The sequence below is a fragment of the Lonchura striata genome, chromosome 2 (assembly GCF_046129695.1).
Source record: "Lonchura striata isolate bLonStr1 chromosome 2, bLonStr1.mat, whole genome shotgun sequence".
Classification (NCBI taxonomy): domain Eukaryota; kingdom Metazoa; phylum Chordata; class Aves; order Passeriformes; family Estrildidae; genus Lonchura; species Lonchura striata.
The window spans coordinates 113473012-113496329 of NC_134604.1; the positions used below are offsets into that span (position 1 = coordinate 113473012).

The window sequence follows — 23318 nt, forward strand, 5'->3', positions numbered from 1 at the left end:
CAGCTCAGCAGGCAAGGGATGAAAGGAATGGCTGGGAGAGAACAGACACGGCTTTAATTGAAACAACCAACAAGGTTCACTGGCAGCATTTGGCTGCATTTTGCCCCCCCTTACTTCAAAGTTTGTGATAACATGGCCAATCACATCTTTTCAGCAAAGAAGGAAGGTCAGGTACCATTAACATAAGCAGTAATTCAGTATGAGCTTTACATAATGCTTTAACATTTTCTCCTCATGTAACAGAGCATTAAAAGTGGCCCCACTTGACCCTCAGTAACCATAGGAAATTGACTGATTTTTAGTTCAAATGGGCTGCCTGATAGATTGTGTCTTCTGGCCAGCTGTCTTCTGGTAGGTTTTAGCAAAAAAAAAACATTTTCTGCAATCTTTGTACCCAATCTAAACAAGTTAACGCCTCAAAAAGCAAAAGGAGGTGCCGTTGAGAAGAAATCTTTATGTAATTCTTCATGCCATTTTTGGTTTTCTTAGGATCTAAGTCCAAATTGTATTTGAAGAAAAAAGAGTGTGAGAAAAGTTCATGTGAAAGATTATTTGTGCTCTTATTGATAAATTATGGTTTGTTGTAAGGGTGCAGAATTCCAAATTCCAATAATCTCACTGGTATGTGGGATTTTAATTCTGAATATAGGACACAAAGACATAATTCTCTTTTTTTCTGTTTGTGGGCTGAAGGAGCACAAGCCAAGCTAGATGAGTTGTAATTAACTGTGAGGAGATAAATAACCCATCTTGGAATGGTGGAATCATAGAATAGTTGGATAAATCCCCTTTCAGACTCATCCACACAGATGTATGGGATAAGATTCTCTCCTGCTCAGGGAGGACTATGGCTGCAATAGCAGTAAAAACATGTGTGCAGATTAAGAAATCTGCAAACTGCTGCACAGATTTTTTTTTTTCCAGTTTTTCCAGTAGCTTTCCTCAGGAGTATCAGCCCTTTCCTTTCTGTGAGCACTAAATTGTTCTCACAATTTTTCATGTGAAGGAACACAGGAAGTGAGTGGGCCATCAATGGCAGGCATCTACAGTTATTAAAGCATAAATGTTCATTCCAGCTAAATGACAGGAAAAATTTCTTGTTCAAGAAAAAAAAACCTGACAAACTAAAAAGTGGGATATGCATAGGACTGCAATAGGGAAAAATCATCAATGGTAGCTGAATTTTGTAAGAAAACATAATCATTTTAACAATTTTAAGTTCATAGGATTGATCACCAGGCCTTCAGTGTAGCCATAAGTTCTCAAAGCAAACTCTTCTAGGACCAGAAGTGCTTTTGATATGCATGTCTGGTTTTTTTTTTAATATTCTAAATGTTGTGTTCATTCTAGCTCATCATGTTACACTAAATAATTCCACATAGTATTATTCACTGTATTTCCTTCTGCATTGACTCAGCCAACTGTTTATAGTGATTAATGCTGACAGATACTAACTTTGTGTACAGAAAGTGTGTAAGAAAATTCCATTGAAGAAGAGCACTTTTTGGCTTCCCTGAAAAATCCCATGTCCCGCTGACAAAGTAGATTGTAAACCCCTTTTATTTTTTTAACAATAAATATATTTTAATATACATTTAGGGAGTCTTTAATGTTGAAGGAACATGAACTTCTGGTGACAGTACAGCAGGATCCTGTTTCCTTTTCCCTAAACAACTCAGAATCTTATTTCCAAGGAAAAGTAGATTTTTTTCTTAAAACTTAATACAACAATCTTTAGCTTCCTGTTATTATGAACCTTCCACTTTTACAGTGCTGCCAAAAATGTCTGATCAGCGGTCTGAGCTTTTTTGTTTTTTATTTGTTTCATTTGCGGGTTTTAGGTATTTTTGGAGGGGTTTTTTAATAGTCTCAATAAATCCTGGCTGCAAACATGGCAGAACAGAGATTTTTTGTGTCACCAGTCCATCAGCTGTAGCAGGAAACAAGAGGAACAGTCACTGATGTGCTTTTCCATGTTATCCAGGGTTTCATAAACAAGGGCCTAGAGGTCCCTTGAGTGTGCCATGTTTACTACAGCAAACATCCCTCTCAGTCATAAGAAATTCATTTGCTGTTTGCATTAGGGATGCATACTGCCATGACTGTTCAGCTGTAATTGTCAATAATTCATCAGCCTCTAAATGTACAACAAATGTGCCTTTTCACCCATGAAAGGGCTGAAAATCTTCATTTCCTCTCTCCCTCTTCCTGGTTCTTCTGCTTTGTGCTCCTTTTGCCCCTTTAATATGGGCAAATTATTGCTGCTGCTGCATTCCTTCTTTTCATGCAATGAATTCAGTTTGGATAACTGTCTTGGTTTGAAAAGACAGCTGTCTGCTAAGGAAGGCATGAGCCTTCCCTGAAATGGAAAAGGTAAACTCCTCCCTTCGAATTATTATAATTTTGAAATTAAGTGGCTCTCAGGCAAAGACATGGGAGCAGAAATAACAGTTCTGTACTAGGAAAACTAAAAAGAAATACAAATGTAATAGTACAAAAAGAAAAACCACTTACAGAGTCAGAGCAGGCCCAGGCAGGCTGTGGGTCAGGGAGGTGGCAGCAGTCCCATCCCAGGGGGGCTCAGCCCTCCTGCAGTGCCATCTGTGCTTCTGCTGGAGCAGGATCCTGCACAAGGGGGGAGTTTTCCCCTGGAGCTCCAGGGCTGGGGGAGATGGGCCTGGCCTCCTCTGGGAATGCAGGGGGAAGAAAGCTGCTCCTCTGGGAATGCAGGGGGAGAAAGCTGCTCCTCTGGGAATGCAGGGGCCAAAGGCTGCTGTGCTGTTCCCAGGTCAGATTATATCCAGGTAGGAATGTTTGGCTCCTCCCCATGGGATCTCGCCATGGGATGATGGAATTTTCTCAGCCATGCAGCGACACTGGCCCATGGACAGAAGATAATTAATAATTAATGGTCCATGGACAGAAGAGATCTGGAGGGAGGATTGGCTGTGGAAGAGATAAAGAAAAACCTGTCCAGTGAATAGAAGATAACTGCCCCACCTCTGACAGATGGAAATAGAACACACACACCCCCAGCCTAAGACAATGACAAACCACCCTGCGTCATTCTGATGACGTCAAAAGCCATTTTCACTGCACTGAGCCTCTAAGAACAGGAAGCTGTACCTTATCCCTTGTTAAAAATAAAACATGAGATGCTTTTTAACCATTCTCCACGGGTTTCTTGCTGCAGGTGCCGGGGTTCCCCAGTTCCAGCCGATCGCGCTGAACGGTCGGATCCAGCTGCTCACAAATGGCTCCTTGCTGATCAAACATGTGCTGGAAGAAGACAGTGGATACTACCTCTGCAAGGTCAGCAATGATGTGGGAGCAGACGTCAGCAAGTCCATGTACCTCACTGTTAAAAGTAAGAACTGAAACACTTCTCTGTGATCCAGATATTGCCATTGAGTGAAAAAAGGCTTTACTGCATCCTTAGTTTGGAGGGAAGGGGGTTGGGATGGAAGAGGTCGGGTTTGCTGGTTTTTGATTTAATTTTGGCTTTCAGCTGTGTATGGTAAGACCTGGAATTAGGATGGTTCATAAAAACCTTTGTTTGGTAGAGGAAGGAAAGTAAATTTGTACCAGCTATCCCTGAGTCATGAAGGGAAAAGAAGAAAGTTGTTCAGGGGTACCAAAAAAAATATTAAAGAGAAACACTCACAGAAATTGTCATAAATCTCAGATGCTGAAGGAAATGTGGATTAAAAAGATAATTTATCATAGATGGAAACTATAGGTACAATTACTATAGGTAGATACCACAAGATATTACAACATAATCTTTTTCAGATACAGCCACAGTAGCTATTTTTCACTTAGCCAGGTAACTTTTGGAAATTACCATCCAATTTGGAAAATCCATCTAATTACACAAGTTCAACCTACCTGTACTTTCAAGGCACAAGAGACAAAAGCAGTCCAGTTTTCAAGTGCATGTTAGCTATAATTCCTAGAAACATCAACACAGTTTAGAAAATAGAGGAAATATAATGGGAAAAAAAGGTTTAGAGATAATATAATTTCTCTCACTAGAGGAAAAAAGAGACTATTAACACATCAGTGTGCCAAATGTTCCTAGATGACCTGTCAGACCAGTATTGAAGGAGGTTACCATGCTATGTACTTTCATGTTCGTAGGGTTTTTGAAGATTTACAGAATGCTTTGAAGTTCTGGAATACCAATTACCTTGAAGAAGTTCTGTCCTTGAAAGTAAAAAGATTTTTTTTTTTTCCAGAAAGGAAGGAAAATAGAATTTATTCTCTATTGGAGAGTGCACTTTATACCATTACTGTTCAGGTTGAGGGGTGTTGTTTGTTGTTGAGAATTAATAGCTAAGTTATTTTAAGAGTGTCAAACATTTGCAAGCCCCAGTATCTCCGATGTCCCCTCCACTCTAATTTACCATAGTGACTTCATCTTCTGAAAAACAACATGATGACCCCTTCAGCAAATACTTGAATTGGACATTTTTCCTGTGGGCTGGTAGAAGTTCCAGCTTCTGTGGTTTGCAGAACTGGCTGGTTTTGGGCCAATCTTCACTTGCAGGAGCGAGGCACTGCTGTAATATTCTACCAAGAGCCAGCTTCCCTCTGCTTGGCAGCCGTGCACGCTGCTTGTCTGATCACTGCATGCAGTTTCATGTGTGATAAAAGAGCATCCCTTATCAAATAAGAGCAGGAGCTTCCCTGGGGAGCCAGCTGCTGTTTGAATCTAATGAAAACCCCTCTGGCTCTGAGATAGCAGGGAGCAGTCTGTGCCCCTCACACACCCACGCTGACACCAGTCCACTCCAGAGCACTGGGAGGGTCCTGGGGTGAGCGTGGAAGGGGCAGAGCTTTAGCTTCCATCAAACACTCCTTAAGGACAAGATGCTCTGGTGAAAAGAGCTGCATTATGGCTGGATCCCCTGTTCTGGTGGTGTGACTGTGCCTCGTAATATCTGCACCTAGTCAGGTGGACTGACTCCAAAGTGAGGGTTTGGATTTGCCTTTCGTCTCTCTCACTGTTTCCTCTTTCTGTGTGGTTATTCAGGATCCTGTTCCTGGACCATGGTCCTCAAATTTAGTCCTCTTCTAGATAAAAAAACCTTGGTCTTCCTTCATGAAACACATGGTATTCTTGATTGGTTGATCCTTCTCCACAAGGTCACCCTAAAAGCCTTCTTTAGGCAGAGGTAGAGGGTGAGACCTGGCCCATGCAGTTGTTTCTGGGTGATAGAGTTGGTAAGTAAGAAACAGCTCCCAAAATATAAACAAGGATTAGCATTGATGCATATTTTTGTGTTTTCCTTGTGACAAATTGCCTTCCCACCTTCCTTAGTCTATTGATGGATTATTCAAGAGTAGTAGCTCAAATCTGATAGAAAAAGCAGAGTGGCTTAGATGGATTTGGTCACTGATCATGAAATTAGACTGGCCCTCAGCAGTCCCTTTACACCTAATTCCTTCACTTCTTTTTCCTTGTGCCACAAGTACTTCATGCATGCAGGTGCTAATCCCTGATGCCATCCCTGAACTTGGAAATAAACCCACTCGTGCACAGGAGATTCTTCTCCTCCATGTCTGATAGAAGTTTTTATCTACTCTGTTAGTAACTCTTCTGGATAAAGTTTTATCTTTCATAGATCTTATTAAAAAATCTCTTAAATCAGCTGATGCTTTACTCCTCCAGAATTTCCATTGTCACCTGTATCTAAACAAAAAGGATGTTGACCTTTTTTTGTCAAAAGAGAGTAGGAGTTTTTTTTTTGTTTGTTTGTTTTAGTAGTTCAGGATGAAAATTGATTTAATCTGTTTCCATTACTTGCTACATCTAAAGTGGATGGATTTTTTTTCTTAGTAAAAACCCATGTCAAGCTATAAACCAGCTTGGCTTGCTTAACAAGACCCTTAGTGCTAAGGGGGTAATTGTAATAATTCCAAATATACATTTATCTAGTGCTTCAGTTATTGTTGAGTGACACCCTGGTGTCAGAGGAGCTGATCCAAATTCTCATGCAAATGGGAGATTGCATGAGAAGGGAATTCAAAGAAAAAGGAAAAGAAAAGAAAAAAAGAAAAGAAAAAAGGAAAGAAAAAAGAAAGAGAGGAAGGGAGGTTTCAGGAATACCCTCAGAAATGTGAAAAGAGCAAGCTGCCAGCATCAATGCTGAATCAGGAACCACAGGACAGAAAATTTTCATTTAGCAGCTATTATCCTACTCACTTTCTTTTCAAGGAATGGACATAAAAATCATGACCAGTGAATTTTTTTCTTCTTGTGATTCAAGCATTAGTAGTTCCCAAATTCCATATTCACTAAGACACACAACAATAAAAAGTTATGAGAGATCTGGAACAAGGAATCTAGTGCTGTCTTGAGAAATGACTCCTAGTGCTTGGGATGAGAAGACTTCTGAAGAATTTCTATAAAGGATAATGAGCTTTTAACATGAAGGGAAGAACTAAAATTATTTAAAGGTTGCCTGGGAGTCACAGGGGAAGAGATGACTGCTTAAAACAGACTGCCTGCCTTCATCTGAATAAATGTCACATTTCTTAATTCCACTTTAGGGGCTGTATATAATGTGATAGAATGGTATCCTGGAAAAAATTACCTCCTGAAAAGCAAGTTTGCAATAAGGCCTGCATATTCCTGTGTAAATAATCTGTTGGAGGCAACCACGTTAGCCCTGCCCCTTCTTAAATCTATCACTTCTTTTTGTGACAGTGTGGAGCCTCACAAGTTTTAATCTGATTATCAAAACATTTCCAACAAATCCTGTCTGCCAAGAAAAGAGAATTGCTTCATTCACTTTCCCCTCAAATATGCTTCTTAGCTATTGGCATTATATGTGTTTAATACATAAACCTAAAGCTGTCAGTCAGATCCACAGCTCCTTCCAGCAGGAACATGCTAATCCCAGCTAATTCTTTCAGCGCCGAGTTTCACCACTTAGGCTTTTTCTAAAAAAAAAACCAACTTTAAAAATTGTTGCCTATGACGAAAGCTGATGGAATAACAGAAGAGGCTTCTGGGGAAAGGCAGCCTGGTAAAACTGGTAAAATGTGGAGGCTGTGTTGACCATGACCTCCTCCAGGCCAGATTTGTTCCTCACCATCCTCAGAGAACTCAAAGAGACCTCAATCACACATGCTACTGCAAAATAAATAAAATATAACATTGGTTACAAACACAAATAAACGCAGAAGATGCTTATGGATGGAGACTGAGTGGTGTGGAGCTCTTTTCTCCTCTTCAAGCTAACAGTTGTTCCACCATATGGCTGAAGCAGTGCAGCATTTGTTTATTGAGATGGATGGAAAGCTCTGCCTGTGAAGCTTTATCCAGGCAAGATAAAGGGACAATTTCCATGTGACCAGAGTTTGCTCTGCTGTGACACCAGCAGCAAAGCCAGCAAGCTGTGATGGAGAACTCACTGTGCTCTGCTCACCAGGGTGCCTCTAAATGCTCATTTTAGTCTTTGGGAAAATAATTCCTTGCTGAGAGCACAGGAATGTTGAGATCAGCCCAACTGCTACTTTTGTTTGTGTATAAAAAGCCAATTTCTCATTAAAATGCATGTATCCTACAAGGTGTCAGTAAGGGTGGCATTGCCTGTTCTACATGTGCAAAGATAGATTATCCATGATATGTGGTAAAGAAAGCTTAAAATCACTGTCTCTAATACCTCCAAAAAACACTTATAAGAAGGACAGCAATAATGCTATGTCAAATTCACCTGAGCCAAGTTATTTTGATATTTCTTAATCTTTCTTTGCTCCATTTTTCTCACAGTCCCATGGTCTGTAAATACTATTTTCTGTAGAAAAACAAAACAAAACAAAACAAAAGCTCCCTTCTCTTTTTGTGTGCCCTGATTTACTGCTTTCTTCTTCTGACATTCTGTCATTTTTTAAGGGTTTTTAATTTATTTGACTCTTCATCCTTATTTTGCAGTTATCTCAAGTAGGGGACACTTTCATGAAATGGACAAATTTAGCCAAAATTGGTAAAATTTCTAGCTAGATGGCTTGCATGTGTCCTGAGAATGAAAGAGTGGGGCAAAGGCAAGGAAAACAAAAAATAATTTCCTTGAATTGCAGCTACTCTCATGCCCCAATCAGTCCTTCCTGCTGAGCTGGTAAGCCGCCCTTGCCCACCTTTGCCCTTACCCTCATGACAGGCAGTTCTCTCCCTCTTTTACCACCAATTTCTTGGCAATCGAAGGTAAAAACTGTGTTAAACATGAGGTTGTGACTAAACTGCCCAACTCCAAGTCAGTGGTGATGAACTTAATGCCTTTTATGTTTAAATTTTTTGTCCCTACCCACAGCAGGGCAGTTGGAACCCAATGATCTCTAAGGTCCATTCCAACCCAAAGTGTTCCATGATCCTAAGACCCTAATTGTTTATTTTCATGACTCTAGTTGTTTATTTTCATGAAATGCACAGTCTAAAGGACACCATGAGTGAATCCTGGAACTACAAAAGATGTTTCCGGATGCAAGCGCTCCCTCTTGTTAACAAAACATCCCGTTTCTTTCCCTAACGAGGTCCTCCCACAACGAGAGAAGAACGGGGGTCTAAATGCTGTTCTCTACCTCTTCAAACTGCTGGCACAGCTTTGATTTAGGGACTTGCACTTTAATCACCCATCATGTGTCATTACCCCGACAGGCAGTGGCAGCCGCCAGACGCGAGCGCCGATAAATTGCGCCAAGAATCGCTGGAGCGATCCTTTGTTGATTTTCCTTTACAGCTATTCCATGGCAGATCAGCTGTCATAACAACACAGCGCCTCTGGCAACAGAGGGAAATTAAACATGAAGTATGTTCAAGGTAGCTGGTAGAAGGCTGGAATATCCCTCTCCTCCCGTGCCTTCGGATGCTCCCCGCTCCTCGCGGTAACGCCAAGCCCATGGCAATTCTCTTGTAAGATAATTGCCAGATGTGCTGCAGCACAAATACTCAAGTGGGTTTGTATGCAAATCTTTGCAATGCTCTCATTTAAGGAGAAGAGGAGAGGTAAGAACCTCTCTATCTCTCTCTCTTTCTTTTTATTTTTATTTTTTTAATAAATATTTTTTGAACAATATAGCAGCCCTTTTTCTGCTCTTCAAGGCTGGTTGCACAGCAATGTTTCCAGCAGAAAGTTGAAGCAGATTTTTTCCCCCACAAAGTGCACACAGACTCTGCTGTATGAACACTATCATATTTATTGCCTTTTTTTTTGTTGTTTTTTTCCCCAAATAAGCTGTCTCTCTCAGCTTTTTGATGCCCAAATGTCAACATTCAAAAGGGAGCATGGGTGAGGTTTATTTTCAGAAGTTTTCTTTCTGGAGAGATTTTCATACTGGATCCAGGCTGTTGAGGCTCTCCTGATGAATAATCAGTTTAAGAAAATTGTAACAATTTAGTCTTTCAAATGCCTTCATATCTCTGTGGTTTTTTGAAAGTCTCATAAGGGATGGGATTCAGAAACTGATGTTTTATTTTCTCCCTTTCTTGAAGAGATTACTACTATAAAAACCACAGATATTTTAGCATGCTGTCCTTCCTCAACATTAATATTTCTTGTGTTCTGTTAAATTACCACTTTATTCAGAGGCATTACGTGGCTCTCAGATTGCAATGAACTCTGTGTCCAGGTTTGGCCAGCTGTGGTCAGAAAACTGCCAGAGATCATTTCAGATCAAGGGCTGCAGCTCCTCTGTCTCTGAACACTGCTGAAACAAGACTTGAAAATAAAATTTGATCTACTCCTTCATCTGAGGTGGTGGTGTGGCAGGGATTGATACCAGCTAGACAGATAATCCATTCAAAATAACCATCACTGAGAAAGTACAAATGTCAGTACATTGTATTTGGCACAATTCTTCAAACACTGCTGTGCTTGAATGCAATAAGCGATAATCCCAAAATGTTCTAAACTGGGAGGAAATATTCTGGGAATTATTCTTACTGGTGGTTTAGAATCATTTAGAATCAAAGAATATCCTGAGCTGGAAGGGACCCACAAGGATGATCCAGCCCAACCTCTGGCCCTGCACAGGACAGCCCAAGAGTCACACCCTGTGTCTGAGAGTGTTGTCCAAACCCTTTTTGAGCTTCTTGGCAGGCTTGGGGCCATGGCCACTGCCCTGGGGAGCCTGTTCAGTACCCCAGCACCCTGTGGGGGAAGAGCCTTTCCTAGATCTCCAGCCTGAACCTCCCCTTGAGTCTTGTTCACAATTTTTTTGCCCAGGGCAGAAGTTGTGCCTCCTGTGCAGGGAATTGCTGGGCTCAGCCCCTGCCCGGGGCTCTGGGGCCATCGCTGGGCCTGGAGCAGAGCCTGGGGCTGCTCTGACCTCCTGCACACAGGGACAGCCAGGGACAGACTGGGACAGACTGGGACAGACTGGGACACACTGGGACACACAGGGACAGACTGGGACAGACTGGGACACACAGGGACACACAGGGACAGCCAGGGACAGACTGGGACAGACTGGACAGACTGGGACAGACTGGGACAGACTGGGACACACTGGGACAGACTGGGACACACAGGGACAGACTGGGACAGACTGGGACACACAGGGACAGACTGGGACAGACTGGGACAGACTGGGACAGACTGGGACACACAGGGACACACAGGGACAGACTGGGACAGACAGGGACACACAGGGACAGACTGGGACACACTGGGACACACAGGGACAGACAGGGACAGACTGGGACACACAGGGACAGACTGGGACACACAGGGACACCCAGGGCTCAGCCCCTCTCCCTGGGGCTCTCTCCAGGCTGAGCAGCCCCAGCTCCCTCAGCCTTTCCTGGGCTGGAGCTGCTCCAGGCCCTTGCTCAGCTCCAGGAGCTCCTGGCCCTGCTGTGCTGAGGACAACACAATGATTGCATATGGACATTTATCCCAGAAATTCTTGTCGGAACACACGACTCTTACAAAATAAAAATTCTTCAAATATATTTATTTCTGATGTTTTCTTAAAATCGCAAAGTGTTTCTAAATATCAAAGTCAGGTGCACAAAATAGATGCTAATACAAATAGTGTTAGGACAGTGTTCTAAGTTATTTCTTTTTTCCTTCAATTCTTGTGGTACAGGAGTAATGACTAATCACTAACCATGCCCACAATGCAGTGTTGATGTTTACTGTTTATCTGAATAAAATGGGTTTCAAATATAGCATGGATAGAACTTTACAGTCTTGATTTTTCTTGAATATTTACCTTTATTTAATACTTAGATCTGTACATTTATGCTATGAAACCTACTAATTTTTCTGAGTAATATTTTAAAATACAAATGCTGCTGTGAATACATTAGTTTCATTTGTGAGGTGGGAGTTGTTTGCAGTGTGTTTGATGGGTTTAATATTGGCTTCTGAGGGAGGAAGTGAATGCAGGATCTATTGCAGATTATTTTTATATTTGCAGTGTCATCAAAAGTTGTGTCTATGTCTTGCTAACAAAGATTAAATAAACTTAAATCAAGAGAGCATTGTAAAGCAATTGTGGGATGTAAATTAAATTAGTGGATATATGCAGTGCATGTGACTATTTCCACTTCAGAAAAGGTAGCTCTTACAGAACTGTCCTTTTTTTCCTTTTCCTTTTCCTTTTCCTTTTCCTTTTCCTTTTCCTTTTCCTTTTCCTTTTCCTTTTCCTTTTCCTTTTCCTTTTCCTTTTCCTTTTCCCTCATCTCTTTTTGTCTGTATTAGTCTTGCCAACTTTAAGGTACATCTCATTTAGAAAGTAACCCTTTTCCAGCAGGACAAAACCTCAGAACTCCCCATTATTATTTTATATGAGTTTAGGATTTGCAGAATGCTCTCTGAACAGCCAAAATAGAGGGCAGAGTACTAAATTATATTTCTTCTGATATATCAGATTCTTCTGCACTTTGAATGACTTAGCCACTGTCTTTTCCAGTAAAAACCTTACATTTCAAAAGGTTATTCACTATTTTTAAATTATTGAATGCTGTCATAGGACCTGCATCATAATTTTTTATAGTTTTTAATTTTATTTATTTATTAATATTGTTTATCTTTATTGTTGATTTGAAGAAAGAAAACCTATAGTGAGCTATAACAAAAATAGTAAAAATGATTTCACAATATCTGAATATGTAGACTATAAACTACATTTGAGTATCAAGTGACACAGATGCCACGTCAGTTACATTTTTCTGTATAATTCTCCTGCAGCAAAAGAAAATTGTAAAAAAAGGTAGTTTATATGCAAATATTTTATGCTTTTGATAAGAGTTTATTTCTTTTAAAAGATAATATCACATGTCACTATCAGACAAAGATGATCTTTTACAGTTGCTTCCATCAGTGCAACTTTAAGTTTTTTTTAAGGAAAGCAATTTTGCCTTCAAACATAAAGAGTCTTTTTTTTGGTAGTACTTTCTTTTCATCTTAAAAATAATTTTCCAAAAATTGTGTGGTGACTTTGCATTCCTCTGTGAAAATCTTACAGTGGTGCTCAGTGTGAAAACAGTGCATAGAGTCTGTGATAATCATCATAAACACAAATTAAGTTTCTATCTGGGGGGGCTCACAAAAGGATTAAAAATGCAAGGTGGGAAGAAGAGCTGCCTGCAAGGTGAAGATGCTACACTCGGGGCAATTTAAGGCAGAAAAAAGGATTTGCAAATGCAGATTTTCTTTCAGCAATCTGTTTTCTTCGCCCCATTCCCCTCCCTGACCACTGGGATTCACCCAGTGCATGTGAGCTCCCACCCTACTGCACATTCAAATATTTGTAGGGTGTGAGATGCTTGAACAAATCTGAATATGTTGCTTTTATCTTTCTTGAGAGGAGAAAGAAAAAAAGGACGTGTCCACTTATGGCCATGGCAATTGATTTCTGAGTGGTCTCATAGTACAGATAACTAAAAAAGCAAAGAAGCATGGCTCCATTTTTAGATAAATCTTATTAGAATCCTGCAGGGCTGAGGAATGAATCGATTTGGTCTGTCAAACCAGGAGATAATGAAAGAATGAGCTCTCACTGTTGGCCTAATTACTTATGATTAATCTAACCCTATCCATTTTTTTTAACTGTCTCCATTAGGACAAAAAATAATTATTCTTACATCCAATTTTTGTTTTCTTTTCCAGTCCTGAGTTGGAATATTTGATCATGTAGGAACTGGGTCATCCAGGCAGTTATGTATCTTTGTGACAATAATTTTAGATCCTCTGTCATCAATAATTTGGTGTCTAACTTCCACCTGGACAAATTCCTGCCCTGGGAAAGCAACGTTTTGTAATTTTATAGATGTAGGTGAGCATAGCACCAAATTCAGAAAGCAGAAATGATCTTTCAGGGATGAAATAAATTTTCTAGCTCCAACCACTATTCTTGACTTGTGAAAGAGGTTTTTTCCTTTAAAATTCCCTTGTACAGGGTGTTGTGTTCTCAGGTGATGGGAGCAGCCCAGTGTGTGCAGGGATTGGCATTGATATTTAAACACCCTGCTTTTACAAATGAAACTTCTGGTGAGATTTCCTAGACATAATTTTGCAAAAAAAAAAATGCTATTGGGCTGTGAAAGATCTCTTGCTGTGTTTGATCTATGGAAATTAGAGGCCTCAATTACCAATATTTCTGTGTCCATGTGCATGAATGTGTGACCACTCACAACACAGAAATACAGAATCATTGAATGGCTTGGGTTCTGTTGGTGATTTGGTGACATTTAATCCCCAAAGGTAGATCAACCTAAAGAAATGCATCTTCAATATGCTCCTACAGATATTTTTCTCATCAAAGCCCTGATTTATAGAAGTAGTGTGGACACAGTTGTCTTTCATGTAACCAGTGATCTGCTGAAGGATGCTCAGCAAAGAGGATGGCTATTTAGGAAATTAAATATATGTTGGTTAGATTTGGCTTAGGTTGGGGGTTTTGTTGTTGTTGTCTTCAAATTTGGCTTAAACTTTCAAGAGAAAGTCCTTCAGCAAATGTTGTAATCCTTTGGGAATGAATGGTAAAGCAGCAAAGTCAATGGCCTGGCTTTCAGTCAGCACTGCAAGTTCTCTCTGTTCTGCTTCCCCATCCTGAACTTTTCTCATATTAGTTAAAATAAACTCTAAAATCACATCATCAGTGACCTAACAGGAACATTTTTCTATGAATAGACTTGCCATATTGATAGATATGACCCGAGAAACAATCCTGTTCTCTTGCTTCCATTTCTTTCCTTGCAAAGGATCTAATGTCATTTCTGAAAGTGAGATGATATAAACTTGTGAACACAAAATCAGAAAGATACAGAAAATAGAGCTATTGCATAAGTCTATTTTCTTGCAAATCATCAGAGCAGTAGAAGGAGCATCTATTAGATGATTCTTTTTCCTGGCTTTTAATTACTAGCCATTGATTTGGGTTAATTGCCCACAGGTACACACACAATAATGCAACAGGATCTTATTCCTGCAGTCTTATCTCAAAATTGGCTTTTAAAATAAGTGCCTATTACTGTGAGTGCTCTGCAAGAAAGCAGCACTCTGCTGTACTTTTGTCTTACTTTGCAATGCAACCTAAATGTTGCATTTACAACTGGAAGGGGCTGGCTCCTTGCCATGCACTAACAGCCATAAACCCACACTCTGAGCAAGGCAAATCTCCTGCTATCAGATTTTTAAGTGGTGACTTGCTGAGCTGAAATAAGGGAGAACAGACTTTCCATAAGTGGTTGCATATTGTGGAAAATACAATTACCACTTGCTAAATGCCCAGGTCTGAGATTTAAATAAGAGTTAATTGAAGTGCCTGGCTTTTAAGGAAAATGGGAATGCACCTAACCAGTGAGGAGAGATTTTTGTGCAGGAGAAATCCCTGGGTGCCCTCAGGAGTTTTTGCCGATTCCCTGTAGCATCCACGAATGTTCCCAGTCCTATTTCAGGGAGCTCCCCAGTGGAGAGAGCTGTGAATGAAGACTTGTGAGTTTTATTTGCATATCGGATGAAGATAAGGCATTACACAGAGGTGTCAACTCTGTCCCTTTGGGTTCTTAAACCTCTCCGTGTGGAAGACCTCCAAGAAATGCTTAAAGAGGTATTCAAAACATGAGAAAGGAGAGAACAACCTGGCCAGCAGGAGAAGGCTGGCACAAGCACTATTTAACTTGGATAGGATGGTTTTTCCTTGGCTGTGATCTGCTTTTACCCTCTGTTATCTGCTTATTTCACTTGTCAAGGCCCAGGAGCAGAATCAATCAGTCTGTCTTCTGAATGAGGAGGCTCAAATGTACAAAGCAGTGGCTTGGCAGCTGCTGGGCTGTGCTGGGTGTCCCAGTGTCTACTGAGCATGAGCATGGGCAAACTAATTACCTGACAATTAAGGAGGTTGAATTTCCTCTCATTTGCTGTGGGGCAGGCTTGTAAACCTGGGCAGTTACCATGGCCTTGCTGACACCCAGCAAGCCTTCAGATGTTAAAAATGTGCTTGTAAATATTAAAATACACATCCAGTATGCTGCTTTTCCCAAGAAGTCCCTTAGATCTTGTCCAAATTCCATATTATTTCTTCCTTTGCTAATTACTCCATCTTATTCCAATGGCATCATGGCTTAGCTGTGTAACTCTAAACCTCTCACGTGGACGCTGTTTCTGGAGCAAGAGTTGACTTTTTGCAGCATTGTTACAATTACTTCCAAAAGCAGGAGATAAAAGAACAGACAGATGAAGCTCAAAACATAAGCCTGAAGCAAATTTTGCTTCAGCTCTTGAGTTTGAGCAAGCTGAACCTGTGAAATGCAGGAGCTTGGAAGCACCAACCAGGGGTTTAACTTGGGGCCATCCAGGGATATTTTAGCTCGGAATGCACAGGAGTTTGAGTGCTTTTAAGGGATTTGTCACATACTCCCAGCTTGCTGATACCAAAGCAGCTCAGCTTAGCAGTGTGTCAGCCTATCTCTGATGCAGAGTGATGTAAACTAACCCAGGGGAGCACTTCAAAGATGCTGAGATGTGAGTGACCTTGAGGAGCTGCACACTCACAGAGCATCAATTGCTTTCATACCCAGAAAAGGAGAAGTCAGAATATATTAAGTGTTATCAACCATCCCACTGGTTTGAGTCAAGGGTATCTGTACCCTTTTTTGTCTCTCCCCATAAAGCAAGTGGATTTTTTTTTTCCCCCAGTACCATTGGATACCTAAACAGGCACATTTATCATTATGGAAATAATGATCTTGAGAAGAAAATTTTCTGTTTGCTTTAAATCAAATTTTATTCTTCCCCTCCCCTCCCCTCCCCTCCCCTCCCCTCCCCTCCCCTCCCCTCCCCTCCCCTTCCCTTCCCTTCCCTTCCCTTCCCTTCCCTTCCCTTCCCTTCCCTTCCCTTCCCTTCCCTTCCCTTCCCTTCCCTTCCCTTCCCTTCCCTTCCCTTCCCTTCCCTTCCCTTCCCTTCCCTTCCCTTCCCTTCCCTTCCCTTCCCTCTCTTTCAGATGTTGTCATAAAGGATGTTACAAGAAACAATTACAAAAATAATGTAATTAAAAATTAAATAATATTAGAATTGTAGACATTGATTCATATAAGGTTCCTGTAGAGCAAGATTAGGCTTTCCAGTTCTTATTTTTTGCCTGGAAAAAAAAGTACATTTAGTTCTGAATCAGGAGCTTTAGGAGGAATAATCATACTTTGCTTATTTTTAATATAATCACAGTATTTTTAAAATCCAACAGTACATGTATGGAACATGCATGTACAAATACAGAAAAAAAACATATTTTTAAGGTAGAGAGAAGCATTTCTGTGTGTTAACTCCTTTCTTATGTCTCTTACATTCGCTGTTGTTAACATTGCTCAAATTTACTATTCTTGAAATTATTGATCTAATTTACTAGTCCTAAAATTCTGACTTTGCATTTCTTAACTTTTAAAAGCTCACATGTATTTTGTAGCTTACATCATGAAAATACACAGTTATTTTATTTACTTTATCTAAAAAAATCTAGTGCACACTGAAGTAAATCCAGTGATGATTATTCTGGAGGTTAAATGTACGAAAGGCTACTAAGTACACACGTGTTTAGTGTTTCAAATCCCAGAGCAAAATTAATGTTGCATATAAATAATTATTGGTGCATATACTCATAATCCATACGGTGACTGTATGAAAATTACATGTAAAAGGCAGTTTAAGTCACAGAGATTGACTTTGCATAGTTCTGAAACACCTGGACAGGAGGGGTGTGCTGGGTCCTCTGGACTGCTGTCCATAAAAGAGAAAAGGAGCCAACAGAATGCAGCACCATCTCTCAAAAAACAAAACAAAACAATACAAACAAACTAAAAAAACCCCAAAAACCAGTTTGATGATTCTGTTTGGCAGGAAAATACCCGACCGCCTCTATTCTGGAAAAGCCCAGATAGACCTCTGAGCATTTGAACCCCACTCAGAATTTAAGCTTTGAGGAGCAGCTCAGCCCATGTTTCCCTGGCTTCCTCCTGCCCTTTTTTTAATCTTTCTGGAGGATCCAGCATGATCCAGCTTTCACCAGTTGTAGCTTTTCTGCACAAAGACAATTTTCAAGCATCTTCCCAAGGATCCAGTCTCATAATTTCTGTAGACATGTTGTAGGAAGCTTTCCTGAGCACTGCAGCTGTGGCAGGTTGAAATTTTATTCACTCACAGCTGTTTTTGTGTGGCTGCTCCTGCATGCAAACATCTCCATGAAAATACTTTGCATGCTCAAATAGAACCTTCTGAAAATCCAAATAACACAAAAATATCTATCTGCAATTTGTTTAGCCTTAAGGGAGAGGAGTGGATTATCAGGTTTGCAAGCAAATTTTGGTGGTCTGAATATATCTTATTTTCTTGGGAAGCTCTAAGCAGTGAGAAGCAGAATTGAGTTTGTGGTAACATTACACCTAAACCACGGCAGGACTTATATCAAGACATTGAGCCATCAAATATATTGGCAAAAATATGGCAGCAAAAATCTACGAGAAAGCCAGTGAGGGACAATTCATCAGGAACTGGAGTGACAGGACAAGAGGGAATTGCTTCAAACTGGAACAAGGAAAAAATAGGTTAGATTTGAGAAAGAAATTGTTTACTGTGAGGTTGGTGAGGCTCTGGCACAGGGTATCCAGAGAAGCTGTCCCATCCCTGGAAGTGTCCAAGGGCAGGTTGGACACTGGGGCTGGAGCAGCCTGGCACAGTGGGAGGTGTCCCCATGGCAGGGGTGGCACTGGATGGGCTTTAAGGCCAACAAAACCACTCTGTAATTCTGTGATTCTTACCTAAAAATGCTTCATATGTGTGAACTGCCTGTGACAGCCTGCTTTCCATGCGGACAAGGATGTAAGGAGAGTGTTTTCTGTCTTGGGGCTGCAGGAGCAGGAGGGGACAGCCTGAGCTGCAGAGGGTTTGCTCTCCACGTCTCCAGCTTCATTATTTCACCGTGCACACTGATGAACTGTAATTGTTTCCTGGCTCCCCTCGGTAGGAGATTGGGTGACAAAGGGGTTTGGAGCACTGCTAGGTTCCTGTTTCCCTCACTGATCTCTATTAGAACAATCATTATGATAATGATTCTAATCCAAGCTTCTGTAATATAACTGAGAAATAAATGCTTCTTGGTTAATATGCCTCAATTAACGGGTCACCCAGCGTAGCTGCAGCAGGTTGCAAGTAAGTAGCTTTCAGGATCTGAGCCCAAATGATTATAGGTTTTCTTTCCCTTTTTAGATGAAATGGATTCATAAGCCTTACTCAAATGAATCGCTCTTGTAGTCATTAATTATAGTATACACATGTTAATGACATCATTATCAGGAGATAACATAATGTCCCAAGGACCACGTGCTACAGTTGTTTCCTGTGCAAACAATTGTGCTTGATAACACAGCCTGTCACAAAATGTCAAAAGAAACCACATGGTGTCTCAAAATGATTGTGAAATTATCATGTGTCACAGCTATGTGTATCATAAAAAATACCATCACGACAGAATTTGTCATTAGCTTTTGGGTGAGGGATACTGAAGAGACAAAAAATTAAGATCTTGAACATCTGAAGTGCAGCACATAATGCAGCACTGCACTGTGTAAAGCATATCCTGTGACTGAATTACAGTGCATTAGTCATGAATTCAGGATATGCACAGTAATAGGCAATATTAAGCACCTTGGGAGACTTTTATTTTCTCTTATTTATTAAAAATAAAGGAATTAGTCCTTTTAATATCCTACAGTTTAATTCTCCTTTAGCACCTCCCTTTTAGCTTGTATCAGGACTGGGTATTAAGACTGTAAGAAACTAGCCAGTGTAACTCTTATTTTAGCAAATTAAATGCTGCTCAAGTGAAAGTCAGTGCCAAAGTTGCTCCAGACCTCTGTGGGAACAGAATATCAGTCATGAGGCCTCATTTGAGCAATCTCATTTTCTTCCTTTCCATGATACAGCAAAAATTTCAAGCCCCTGGCCCCTGCTTTTGACAGAATAGCAGAGCTATTCACTAAGAAGGACTGAACTCCCCCTTTTTGCCATCCATGGATTTTGGCAGCATTACCACCTCCTGCATTTTTCCTCCTGAACTCTGTGGATTTTTCTTCTGAACTCAAGTGCAGATTTATTGAGCTCTATATTTTGGGTTTTCCTCTTTTTCTTTCACCACCAAAATGAAAAACAAGATTATTCTCCTGTGACAGAATCTGTGATATTTAAATGATTCTGAGATTGTAGAAAGTCTCTGTCTGTCAGCCCCGCTGCCAAAGCAGAAGCCATAATTGGTCTGTGCTGGTTTCCAGGTTGTTTATTCTGTTTATCTCTCACATGTTCTGCTGCCCTGCCCAGCTCTGTCCTGCAGGGCAGCGTGTGGGGCTCTGCCCTCAGGGGGATGTGACAAACATTAAATACCAGAAACTCCCTGGGCTGGATTTACAATAACGTGCCAATATCTGTCACCCACGTTGGACAGTGTGTCCCCAGCCTGAACCAACAGAAAATGCCAACACCACAGTGAAACATGGAGGGCATGAAGAAGGAGAAAAAGGACAAGGCACACCCAATTTCCTTCATCTTGTCCCCTTTGGGCCCCTTATCTAGAATCCTAAAATTTTATTTTTGCACCCGTGCCACACTTAATTATTACTGATATCAAACACTCAGAGCTGGTAATTCATCCTGTAAGACTGAAAACTCTTTTCCATGGACAGAGATCACAGACAGTGTCTCTGGGGGCTCTGTCCAGGGGGGTTCCTGACCCCTGCCAGGGTCCCAGACCTTCCAGGGCAGCCAGAGGGAAGCCCTGGATTCCCACATACTGCTGGAAGGAAGCTGTGCAGAATCGTTGCCCAGAGCCATGGGGTTCTGCAGGCACAGAAAGGTGGGACACTTTCTCCCCAGGACAGCAAGGGCTGCTTCTTACAGAGGTGCCAGAACTTTTCCTCCTTCAGACTGCCTCCTCTGCAGGGTTATGTGGGACCTCCTGGCAAACAGCTCCCTCAAAAACCCATCAATACCCTCACCTCCAGAGCTGAGCTGTTTGCAACCCACAAGACTCTGTTTTCAGATGCTCTGATGATAACAGGAATACTGCTTTAGTCATGCAGTAATTAGTAATTTAGTAATTAGCCATCAGCAGCAGGGCAGACAAAGGGTGATACCCAAAATTTCTCCATTGAGAGTCTCTCCCTGTGCCCAGCTCAGGTGAGATCCCACCTGCAGAGCTGCCCCAGCCCTGCCCCAGCCCAGGAGGAGCTGGAGCTGCTGCAGAGAGCCCAGAGGAGGCTCCAGGATGAGCAGAGGGATGGAGCAGCTCTGCTGGCAGGAAAGGCTGGCACAGCTGGGATTGTTCACCTGCACAGGAGAAGCTTTGGGCTGAGCTCAGGGTGGCCTGGCAGGGCCTGGAGGAGCCCCAGGAAAGCTGGAGAGAGACAATTTCCAGGGCATGGAGGGACAGCACACAGGGAATGGCTTCAGACTGCCAGAGGACAGGGTTAGATTAGATTTTAGGTAGAAATTCTTCCCTGTGAGGATGATGAAACACTGGAATAGGTTGCCCAAAGACTTTATGGCTGCCCTGGATCCCTGGAAGTGCCCAAGGCCAGGTTTGGACAGGGCTTGGAGCAACCTGAGATAGTGGAAGTTGTCCCTGCCCATGGCAGGGGTGGGAATGAGATGATCTTTAAGATCCCTTCCAACCCAAACCATTCCATAATTCAGTGATAATTTCAAAATCTGTATACTCTGATACTGATATTCCTTTATATGAAAGGTACATATGAGCCAATCAGCCTTCCTGCAGCAAGCCCAAGAGAGCTGGCATGCAAATATTTTAGAAAATTTAAAGGTGAAATCTCTAAAGTAACATCTTAGTTTACATGTTTGGACTTTGTGGTTCTAAGTGATCCCAAAGGAGCAAGAGAAAACCATCTCAGAGGCTGCTTTTGAATTATATCTTTCCTTACCAGTAATAATGCCATGGGAATTCTTGACAGATGACCTGACTTTACACTTCCTGAGAGGATTCAAGAAGATAAAAGATAAGGATTCAGATTCCTCTCCTTTTCCATCTGGAGTTCCAAATCTTCCAGTGCTCCTACACAACTCATTATTCAGGTTTACAGAGTTGCAGTTACCAGCTCGCTCAGCCCTGGTACACACAATAAATTACCAGTGACCCTTTTTTCACCTCTTTGCCTCAAATTTCCATTCCTGCAAAGAACACCATCTAATTAAACACCACAACGGGGACCTTCTCAGGCAGGAGGGGGGGATGCTTCATGACATTACTGGCATTTATTCTGGCAAAATCTGAGGCAAGGAACAGCCTGGAGACAGGGGTGGAAGAGATCAGTGAGATTTATGAGAGACTGGCAGAGCTGGCAATAGAAATTGGAAGAGTTACTGGAGCTGCCAGGAACTTTGCAATCTTCAGGATGGAAAATCAAAGGATTATTATTTGCTAGCAGCAGTATTAAAAAAAAATGTATTTAACTGACAGAAGGCTGAGAAAGCTTTTCCTTTCTTCAGTGCTGCATATTTTGTTGCATATATATATATATATATATATATATATATTTTTTTTTTTTTTTTTTTTACAGTTCACCAGAGTTCAGCTTCTTAATGAGCTGATTTTTTAAGATCAATTCTAGGCACTCTGTTGATGCTGCTCACACAAAGCAACTGAGTCAAGGACAGCAAAAATATAGAAGCATTTCAGGAACCACACACTTTAAGATGCTTCCAAGTTATCCTTGGAAAACCTTTGTAAAGTATGAGTTTAAATCTATGAAATTACCTCAAAGGACAGCAAACACATCCCATATATTATCTGAGGAATAATTTACTCTGAAGACAATCAGGGCATATTCTTAGGAAGGCTTTAATTGCACTCAGGGTTGTTCAGCAATTCTGCAGAGCCACTTCAACGCTTAAAAATAAGTGAAGGAAAACAACATCTATCAAAGAAGGTGAGAGGTAACAGTCTAGATATCCTTAATTTTGCCACAGAAAAATTGTAAAATGAGAGTATTCAATGTGTCATTCAGCAAAGACTAGCCAAAGGACTCATTTTCATTTCATTTACTATTTTCTAATCCAGGGAATGATCAAAGATAAGGCAAAAATAGAAGTAGCATCATTCACCAACTTCATAATCCTGAGCACCACGTAGTCCCTCAACTAAAGAAAAAATTTATCTTGTGGGGAAACAATGTTTGTGTAATTAAACAATGTGTTATCAAACATGATGACAACAGTCTCGCTGGAGACTGCTGGGATGTCTTGGATGTCTCATTTACTGAAATTTTGAATGCTAAATTTGCCATATAAATTTTCTCTTTTTTTTTTAATCCATATAAATTAATCAAAAAAAAAATATATGTATATGTATATGTAGATATATGTATATATATGTGTGTCTATATATATATATATATATATACATACATATATATATCCATATATATATTTAAATTTTTAAGGATTTTATAATGTAGCCAGTAGATTAGAGGTTTAATTGGAGGTCTTTTCCAGCCTAAATGATTGTGATGCAGTAGAGTCTCAGGAGTTACTTCTGAAAATAGACTTTTGTAATTCAAGTTGCAGAATTCCATGCTAAAAAGTTTTTTAGACAATTGCTGCATCTGGCAACTTGGACAAAGCAACCTGGTTGAACAGCCCCCCATTTTTCTTTCCTAGAATTGAGAGAGCAAAACCTGATGTGCATAGGATGACCTGAAGTTGCTCAATGTTATCAATGACCCATTTATTGGAGGGAAAAGAAGGAAAAATAAATAAATTGGGCTGGAGAAACAATCAGCTTCTATCACCTTTTTCTTCGCACAAGTG

General features: G+C 40.8%; 1 protein-coding gene across 4 annotated transcripts in view; it reads left to right on the forward strand.

The window, feature by feature from the left end:
* Nucleotides 1-23318, forward strand: part of DSCAM (DS cell adhesion molecule) — a 445883-nt gene that overhangs the window by 299486 nt on the left and 123079 nt on the right. For 3 of the 4 annotated variants that reach the window (XM_021527473.3, XM_077781696.1, XM_077781698.1), the window contains exon 11: nt 3194-3367. In XM_021527473.3, the coding sequence (XP_021383148.2) occupies nt 3194-3367 (174 nt within the window). The remainder of the gene's footprint in view (nt 1-3193; nt 3368-23318) is intronic. The other variant, XM_077781697.1, reaches the window with a different exon arrangement.